This window comes from Austrofundulus limnaeus, unplaced genomic scaffold (assembly GCF_001266775.1).
Source record: "Austrofundulus limnaeus strain Quisiro unplaced genomic scaffold, Austrofundulus_limnaeus-1.0 Scaffold450, whole genome shotgun sequence".
NCBI classification, from domain to species: Eukaryota; Metazoa; Chordata; class Actinopteri; order Cyprinodontiformes; family Rivulidae; genus Austrofundulus; species Austrofundulus limnaeus.
The window spans coordinates 253,741-263,544 of record NW_013952852.1 but is presented as its reverse complement, the minus strand read 5'-3'; the positions used below and the strand labels follow the sequence as shown (position 1 = coordinate 263,544).

Below are 9,804 nucleotides of genomic sequence, written 5' to 3'. Positions count from 1 at the left end.
ATTTTTTTCTTGAAGTATTAATCCATTCTAGGCAGGTCCTTTTGTCATTATTTGTTCGAAAAGCAGCAGGTAAAGGATACAAGATCTTTTCATTTCCTGCCCTTCTCATACTTATAACATTTAAATGTTCTCACACCACATAAACACATTGAATGAGCATTAAATCTTACATTCTCATCCTTACATGTACAATTATTTATACATTTTTAATATAAATAATATTGAGACACCCATCCTACATAACATATTTCCCAGTAAGCTCCTTTTAAAACATTTTTTTGAAGCTGGTTTATGTTTGTACTTTTTTTGAGCTCATCATTTAATCCATTCATAAATCTACCCCACACACTGATAAAAGATCTGCATTAAGTTTTTGTTGCTCCTGACTCTGTGCAGGTCCTGGCTGCTGTCAGAAGGGTTGATATCTTCTGAGGGGGAGCTGCTGGACTCCTCCAGTGTCGACGCAGAATGGGGCAGTCCTCAGGTCCCGCCAGTTTCGTCCCCTCAAACCTCCTCCCCGAACCCGTATTCCAGTCCGCCTCTCAGAAACTCCCCTTCAGTTCCTCCTAAAAAGGCAGCTCAACCAGCGTCGTCCTCTTCTCCAGGCAGCGTCACAGACCCTGCGCCCAAAACCCAGAACTCTTCTTCCACCAATAATTCAGACAATCCGACCCAAACGCCCGTCTCGCCGAACAAGTTCTCCTCCCCGCAGAAAAGGAGGAGATCTCAAGCAGCAGCTGTTGTGACTCAAGTCACTCTTGAAAGCCCCCMTCCTGCTGCGCCTCGCTCGGTGGCGTATCACCACCCGTACCACCCCGAGCCCTGGACGTCGGAGTCGCCCGTCCTGCTGCTGCTGTCCCGCTTCTCCCACGCCCCGGACCCCAGCGCCGCCCTGGTCAGCCCGGGCGTCGTGTCCGGCCTGCTCTTCTACCTCACCCGCCACCAGGACCCCAGCGCCAGGTGCTTCCGCATGCTGTGCCGCCTCAGCTGCAACCCCAACTGTTTGCAGGCGCTGCTCCGCACCGGCTCCGTGGCGCTGATTCGCCACCACCTCTGCCAGAGGGGAGGTGGAGCGGGGGGGCGGGAGCGGCAGACGGACCGAGTGAAAGCTAAAGTCCAACAGCTGGGTGAGAGGAGAAATCTGCTTTTATTTCTGGATTGGTCACGTTTATTTATTTTTATTTATTTTTTTGTCATGTGAATATCTTTTAAACGGATCTTTGTAACATTAGACTTTATTTGATAAACGTATATTTTAAAGACTGTAAAAATACTGTAGGATGTTTAGCTTCTATAATTTTTAAAAATATTTTAACACAGACGGGGCCATTTTATTTACACACAAAGCATTCTGGGTAAATGATGACGTGGATAGGTCCTCGGTGCGAGGCTGCTATACTGAAAATATGGATGGAGGACAACAGAGCTGCTTCATGGAAGAAGAACCCCAGTTTAGCCTGTTAGCTTTAGTGTTAGCACCAACGCTATATTGCCTCATACGTATTAGCTCGGCGCTAGCGTGACAAATAAAAGCTAAACTGTTGTCCTCCATCCATATTTTCAGTTCCAGGCTGAGTCATTTCTACCTTCTCCTCTCTGTCAACGCTCTCTGGTTTCATTTAAAAGAGTCGATCATCAGATATTGTCCAAGATTAACCTTCAGGGTGGATATAGCTCGCTAGCAGCCTCGCACCGAGGACCTATCCACGTCATCATTTACCCAGAATGCTTTGTGTGGAAATAAAATGGCTCCGTCTGTGTTAAAATATATTTTTAAGCTTTTAGTTTAAAAATTATAAAAACTGAACATCCTACAGTAATTTTTACAGTCTTTATTTTACAGTTAAAAAAATGTTTATCAAATAAAGTCTAATGTTACAACTAATCCTGGATCCCTTTCAATTTGAAATTTGCACTGACAGTTTTTTCTCTGTAGGTGACACTCTTCTGACTAACCTGCGAGTCCAGTGTGAGTCTGGCTTTGGTTCTGGTGTTCTCGCACACGTGATGCTGTCAGGTTCTGAGTCGGACAAGATCAACTGTGCGCTGTCTTTACCGTTCATCTGCAGGTGAGTCACAGAWATGACAAATTAATCTTTTTATTGATTGATTGATTTACTGTAGACTTTGGTTTGTTCACCTGGTTCTGACCAAATGATTTGAACTTTATTTAGTGACTTTATTCTCAGTGGAACGTGTCGAACASAGCAAATGTTTACATTTAGAAGTTGTGAAACTTTGTGGAAAAAAAATATAAATGTGTATTTTATGGCAACGTGTGGCTGTAAATGTCTGTTTCTCCACAGCAACAAGTCTCAGCTGAAGAAGCTGCTTCTGGACAGCGGTGGTCTCCGTTTGGCTCTGCAGCCTCTTGGGTGTGACGATGAAGAAGATGATGATGAAGATGATGATGATGATGATGAGGAGGAGGAGCACCGTGGAGGCCTGCTGTTTGACTCGTTTAATTCTCCACATTCAGGTGTGACCTCTCTACCTTCTCTGTACTTCTCTCTCCTGACCGGCTGCCTGTCCGCTCTGATGAGCGCCGTTAAATYGGACCGGGTCGCGAAGAACCCAGGTCCGGTCGTAATCAACGAGTCCGACGGAGACGCCCCCCCTCCGGTGAAAAGGCCCCGCCTCGTGGACACGTGTCCTTACGGAGACTCGGACTTCGACCTGGTTCTGCTGCTGGACGATGGGACCCGGGTCCCGGCCAACAGGGAGGCCGTGGCTGGAGCGGAGCRTCCGGACGGAACCGGTTCTGAATACTTCAGAGCTCTGCTGAGAGGCGGGTTTGGAGAAGCTCAGGGCGACGCAGCAGAACCGATTCACATCAAAGAYGTGGGCGCAGGCGTGCTGCTGCCGGTGCTGCATTACCTGCACGGGTGTCGCCTCGGCAACACTCCGCCCTGTCCGGTTTTGGACTCTCTGGTCCACGATGGTCCGGTCGCCCGTCTGGACGGGACCAAAGCTCCCTCGGGTGAAGACTTCCAGAAAACCCCTGTGGGGGAGGCRATGGTCGGAGCCTGCAGGTTTTTGGTCGGTGGGCTTCAGCGGGAGCTGGAGGACATCCTGGTATCGTTTCTCTGGTCCTGCTCCGCCGCTCGCAGYGAACAAACCAAAAAGACCGGGTCTGAAACGGGCCGAGACTGCGGTGAGCCCACCGAGGAGAACCTGGCGACTCTGACGTCCGAGCTGGAGCTGACGGGCCGGACGAAAACACTGAAAACTCTCCTCCAGGAAGCGGAAAGCGAAACGATCCAGGACGTCATCACCCGACTCAACACGGGTTTGGACCAGAGCACCATCGAACGAGTGATCTCTGGTTCCAAACCGGTCCTCGTGAACAAATCCCTCGATCCGGAGGCGGAACCAAAGAACCCGCTGAGACCAGTTCCGTCGCCCTCAGAAGCCGCTGCTTGGAGCGGAGTTCTGTTCTCGCTGCTGCCCCAGCTGTTCTGGTTCTCTCAGCGCCACAGCTACCCGGCTCTGGGTCGGGCCTGCCTGTCTCTGCTGCTGGGCCGCCGGGACGGCCCGCCGCCGTTCCCGGAGTCGGCCGCCGCGGGTTGCCTTCGCAGGCTGACCCGGGAGGCGGACTGCAGGGAGAGCCTGAAGCAGGAGCTGCAGAGTCTGGTCTGTGAGGCTCTGAGCTGAACAAGGAGGTGAAACCAGCAGAGAGCTCCGAGCTGCTTCAGCTGCTCTTTCATCTTTACCTGAAACAAAACTTATAAATTCTTTAATGTCAGTTTATTTTCACCATCTCAAAACATTTAGGTTCTGTAAAAGTCTCATTTCTAACATGATTTTTTTTATTTGTATTTTTTTTTATTTGAGTAAAGATGAATCAAATGAAACGTGATGTAAGATTCATCAGGATTTAGTTGTTTATTTTGTACATAGAGATGATATAGAACGACAGATGTAAGAGTTTCAGCTGTCCCCGTATAAATTAAATTTATACCACTAAATATGTAACATCACTTCTGTCGGTGTTTTGTTTTTTTGTCAGTAGAAACAGGATTACCCATCTTTTCTCTTCATTTAGAACCAAAGTCATGAACAAATCATTCCACCMAGGAAGCTACGGGATCAATCTTGTGCCAGCAGGAATTGAATCTGAATGTGCAGAAATTGAATACATTGATTTGAAAATGAATTTCACTAAATTGAAACTGAGTTTAAAGTTTTGTATCTGAATTAATTTGCTTTGAAACTGTATTTTGGTTTATTAAAAATTCAGATTTTTGTGTCACATCCTGGTCCTTGAGAAAGCCAGGCAGAGTAATCAAACACAGATCCACAGATTTATGTTTCACTTTGGTGAAGTTTCTCTTCTGTATGTAACAGAGTTGATGCAATCCACTGTAAATGTGACAAAAACAGACAGTTATTTTGATTAATTTGACCTATATGTAGAAAATGTTACATTTACATCATGGATCACATATTGATCAGATGCTGCTGCTGACTGATCCATGATGTAAATGTAACATTTTCTACATATAGGTCAAATTAATCACTGCAATAAAATAACTTTGTCTGTTTTTGTCACTTTTACAGTGGATTGCATCAACTCTGTTACATCCAGAAGGGAAACTTCACCAAAGTGAAACATAAATCTGTGGATCTGTGTTTGATTACTCTGCCTGGCTTTCTCAAGGACCAGGATGTGACACAAAAATCTGAGTTATGGAACTGAAATTGAAAGGAGTCAAACTGAATTTTTAATAAACCAAAATACAGTTTCAAAGCAAATTAATTCAAAACTTTAAATTCAGTTTCAGTTTAGTGAAATTAATTTTCAAACCAATTCATTCGATTTCAAATTCCGCACATTCAGATTCAATCTGAGCAATTCAGATTTAATTCCTGCTGGCACAAGATTGATCCCGTAGGAAACATCTTAAATGCTAACACGCTAAATGCTAATAGCTATAATATTTATGTAGGAAATGATTAAACCAGGAAACTGAAGCTGCTCTGGTTTATTTGTGTTTAATGTGTAAAATCTGAGCAGGTGTGGAGCTGGAGGCGTCTCGGTGATGACCGGAGGTCTCGTAGCCGCCGGGTGGTGTGTGAGTTGTGGAACAGAGTGTGGTCTCCGTCGCTCCATGGGAATCTCAGGAAGAGCAYAGCGTTTGTGTGTTTTTGTTTTGTTTAAATCTGAGTCGTCTGTAAATGAGCCAGAACTCACCTTGGTGCGGATACACAGGTGTTGGTAGGGCACGAGCTCGGGCTGTTCGTGCGAGGGATTCTGCATCTTCATGCAGACGCCGACGCCGGGGAAGGCCAGAAAGATGGTCAGGATCTTCCAGGTCCTGGCTGCGGAGGTGGGGCAAACGGGACCAACAACTGTTAGTATTTAACCTCAAACTCTTTGCCTTTTCTGCTTTAACAAAAACAGACTTCTTTAGTTMAGGAGTGTCCAATCCTGGTCCTGGGGGGCCGCTTTCCTGCAGGTTTCAGGGGCTTCTCTGCTCCAACTCACCTGATTACAACTTTAGGAGTTCATTCAGTCACCGGARCGGGGAAACGAATAAAAACATGCGGGACAGCGGCCCTCGCCCAGGACTGGGACACACCTGATCGAGTGTAAAAAGGTCAGTAAACACACACTGACCTCCTCCCTCAGGACTCGCTTCTGACGCAGCCGAAAGCACCCGACGAGCAGCTAAAGCAGCCGGAGACAGAGACATCTACAAAAAGTGGTGTCCGGTGCTGTGTAAAGTGAGCCCAAATCCAAACAACAAATCTCTTTCAACATTTCTGATTGGACGCCGGTCGTTCAAAAAACAAGCAGCAGCTGAGGGAAGGCCTGCTGCTGTTGCTGTGCAGAAAGAGGCGTCGGTGTTGTAAAAACATACGTCTTCAGGTGGTCAGTGGTCAGCTCCCATCTGCTTGTTTGTCCTTCAGTCTGTCCTGAGCTGTACTGACCAACTAACTCCTCCTCTGAAAGTCTGTCAGCGGGCCAAGAAAGTTTATATTTGGGTGAAGTGCTGCTGACACCTGGGAGGAGGGAGGAGGGGCTCAGAGGGACGAATAAAACCTGTTCATTCATATTAACGTTAAAACAGTTTTAAATTTGATTTTTTTTTTCTTTAATGTGTGAGCCGCGTCAGCTGTGGGTCAAAGGTCAAATATGGTGTCCAGTTCAGGTCCTCCTGGTGCGTCCTCTGAGATTTAAGTTTATTCCAAATTAAATCTTTTATATTAAAAAACTAATCTGTATTTTAATGCATATTTTAAAATATAAATGAATAAAAACAAATTTAAAAGTAGAAAAAAACTTTTTTTGAAAATGCTGAATGGCAGCTGAATTAAACTGAATTTTTGAAGCTAAAAATGCAAAGTGCTAGCTAAAAGCCAAAAGCACAAAAATTATAACAGATAAAAACAAGTATTTGATACTAAAATATAAATAGTATCAAATACTTGTCCAGACTGTGCATAAAACCACAAAATATTAGCTAAATGCAGCAAAAGTTTAGCTTAAGTATTTTAAAGTGTGGCAAAATGCATAGTAGCTAAATGTAGCAAAAAGCTAGCTTAAAAGCAAAATATGTTAAGGTTCCAAAATCTACCTAAAACTAATACACTTGATAAAAACAAGGGTTAAATGCTAAAGTTCAAAATAAAGGTTTGCTATAAGCAAAAAGTACCAAATTGTTTAATAAAATTAAGTTAGTATCTAAATGTTATCTAAGAGTATTTGAAATTTGGTAAAATGCACACTTAGAGTAGCAAAATAGAAGCTAAATGTTGCAAAACGATAGGTTAAATGCGAAAAGTTAGTCGAGCTAAAGTTGCAAAATCCTAGCTAAAATTAAAACACTGGCTAAAAACAAGAACTGTAAATGGTAGCTTAAGTAAAAAAAAAAGGCTAGCTAGAAAATAAAAGTAATACGTATCAAAAGGTTATCTAAATGTTAAAAGCAGCAAAACCCCAGCTGAGACTGTATCAGTGGTCTAGCATAAAGTAGCCAAATGTTAGCTAAAAGCTAAAGTAGCAGAGTAGTAGCTAAAAGCAGTAAAGACTGGCTAAATGTATTAATTTCTCTGTGCAACACTGATGTAGAAACCAGTTTGCATGAAGCATTATCAGAACCTGAACCAGAACCTGRGCAGAAGAAAAYGGCCTGAATGAGGGTTATTTTTTTCTTAAGGGAACCACACCATGTCTCCAGCAGGTGGAGTAAAGATCAAAAGGACTTTCAGTTTCTGCTCAGGTTCTTGTTTAGTTTTGCACTCTTAGATTTATTATTACTTTGAACAAAGGTTGTTGGTTTGGATTTTGACTAATTTACCAGCCGAAATCTGGATTTAAAGTTTTCTACATTTTTTTATTTATTTAAAAAAGAACAAACTGAAGTTTTAATGTTTGAAGAGTTAGAGATTTTTCACAGGCGGYTCCCTGCCTGGGATCTTTTCTCTCCCACTGTCCTGAGAGTCCGTTTTAAATCTTCAGAGGTTTTTGTCACTTCTGTCTGGACAGCTTCAGGCAGGAGTACAAACAGCGGCCGAGCCAGAGGTGATGTCAGCTGTCTGAGCGCTGAWTCACCAACTCAGCCCCAAGAAACTCTGACAGAGAGACGCACGAAGTTCTGCTGCCTGAGCTGAACTTTCAGAATATTTTAGACGTTTTAGTTTCTTTTGCCCCCCACCCCCCCCCCCCTTTTTTTTTTTTTTTTTTTTTTGTTCATCTAATGGTTCAGAAGGTGTTCATCTGCTCAAAGGCTGGCTGCCTCCATCATCTGAGGGCTCAGAGAAAGAGACAAACATAAAAGTTTCATGTGTAGTTTCTATGGTCCATTTGTAGTTCCTACGGTCCATTTGTAGTTTCTGTGGTCCATTTGTAGTTTCTATGGTCCATTTGTAGTTCCTATGGTCCATTTGTAGTTTCTGTGGTCCATTTGTAGTTTCTGTGGTCCATTTGTAGTTCCTATGGTCCATTTGTAGTTTCTATGGCCCATTTGTAGTTCCTATGGCCCATTTGTAGTTCCTATGGTCCATTTGTAGTTCCTATGGTCCATTTGTAGTTCCTATGGTCCATTTGTAGTTCCTATGGTCCATTTGTAGTTCCTATAGCCCATTTGTAGTTCTGTCGTTCAGGTTTAATTACTATGGTTCAGGTTTAATTACTATGTCTCTATAGTGTCTTTTCTATGGTCCAGGTTATTTTCTGGTCCAAGTATAGTTTCTATGGTCAGATAAAGTTCCTATGGTCTAGGTGTAGTTCTGTCGTTCAGGTTTAATTACTATGTCTCTTGTGTCTTTTCTATGGTCCAGGTTTAGTTTCTGGTCCAAGTGTAGTTTCTATGGTCAGATGAAGTTTCTATAGCCTAGTTGTAGTTCCTATGACCCATGTGTAGTTCTTTGATCCAGGTGGTTGTTCCTATAACCCAGGTGTATTTCCTATGGTTATAGTGTATTATCTGTGGTGCAGGTGTAGTGTCGATGGCCCAGGTGTAGGTCCTTTGGTCAGATGTAGTTTGTGTTTTCCAGGTGCAAGTCCAATGGTTAAAGTGTTCCTATGGTCCGGGTAGTTTGTATTGTCCAGTTGTAGGTCCTATGGTCCAAGTTTAGTTCCTATCAGAAGAAAAACAATTTAAAACATAAATTAATTGTATTAATTGCATAAACTTGAAGTTTAGAGACAAAGACGGCAGCAGAGTGAGGAAATGTGCTCAGTTTGTTGTCCAGTAGTCTAAGCCTATCAGAACTAAGGGATACCTCAAGTTGGTTTGGGTTTCCTTAACTATAKGGTTTATCTAAAAGGAAAAACTTAAGTTTAGTCTAAAAGTAGACAGAGTGTCAGCCTCACAGACAGAAACTAAGTTGGATTCAGAAGAGAGGAGCTTCATAACAGAAAGCTCTGCCTCCTATTCTACTTTAAAACTCCAGGAACCACAAGTAAACCTGCAGTCTGTGAACGAAGTGCTCTGTTAGGAAAGTATGGAACAATAAGATSTTTATTATATGATGGAGCTTGGTTGTTGAGAACTTTAGAAGATTTTAAACCCTGTTCTAAATTTTAACTTTCAAAATTCAAATGTAAATGAATCACGTGAACGTTTTTTTTTTTTTCTTCTTTCTATTTGGTTTGGATTCTCTTCTTGCTTCGAATGTCCCGAGCACCTGCGTATGACAAACATTAGAGAAGTGGTTGCCTTGGAGAAAATCAACTCAACAAGCGGCTCAGATGTGAGCGTCGTCTTCAGGTGGGAGAGAGAAAATCGGACATCCAAAGCTGACAGAGTCTTCCTTTACCTCGGTCCAACATCACACACACGTACCGCGGTGCGTACAATCAACAGTCGTCTTTCTGCTGGCACCCAACTCTGACAGACTGCGTGGGTGTGAAGGGGTATTATGGAGAGTATTTACAAATCCCCCCCCCGTGTGTCGGCCTTGTGCTGTGTTGAGTCTGTGATGTTTCCTCCTCGTCGAACAAAAACTCATTCTGTAAGTAAAAAAGCTCCTGTGCGCAGCACTCGTGGAAACTTCCAGATAATGTCTGTAAGGAGAGCAAACCCCCGTGCAGACAGAGCAAACGGAGAGCCGATCATCCTCCGAACGTTTGTTTACAGTCTGGCACAGAGAAGTGCACCGAAGCACACCTCCTGACATTCACAGTAAGTGGCTTGTTCCAGGTGTGTTTTTATTTCCAGCTTGCTCTTGGCTTTGTGAGCCCTTAAATTAATGTAGCGCAACAAATTTTTCTCCTTTCTTGGTTTTGTTTTACTTTTAAAGGGATCCATGATTAGTTGTAACATTAGACTTTATTTGATAAACATATATTTTAAC

General features: G+C 43.3%; 2 protein-coding genes across 2 annotated transcripts in view; one reads left to right on the top strand and one right to left on the bottom strand.

Annotated features, from left to right (window-relative positions):
• armc5 (armadillo repeat containing 5) overlaps nt 1-3,980 on the top strand; it is a 7,875-nt gene extending 3,895 nt beyond the window's left edge. Inside the window, exons 5-7 of the mRNA XM_014024977.1 lie at nt 397-1,127; nt 1,937-2,069; nt 2,307-3,980. Coding sequence (XP_013880431.1) covers nt 397-1,127; nt 1,937-2,069; nt 2,307-3,654 — 2,212 coding nt within the window. The 3' untranslated portion in view covers nt 3,655-3,980. The remainder of the gene's footprint in view (nt 1-396; nt 1,128-1,936; nt 2,070-2,306) is intronic.
• Nucleotides 3,981-4,985: 1,005 nt separating this feature from the next.
• LOC106529517 (cytochrome c oxidase subunit 6A, mitochondrial) lies at nt 4,986-6,344 on the bottom strand. Its single transcript, XM_074559763.1, is given in 4 exon segments — nt 4,986-5,070; nt 5,072-5,100; nt 5,102-5,322; nt 5,621-6,344. Coding segments are annotated over 4 exon segments (411 nt in total). The 5' UTR covers nt 5,697-6,344.
• Nucleotides 6,345-9,804: the final 3,460 nt, after the last annotated feature.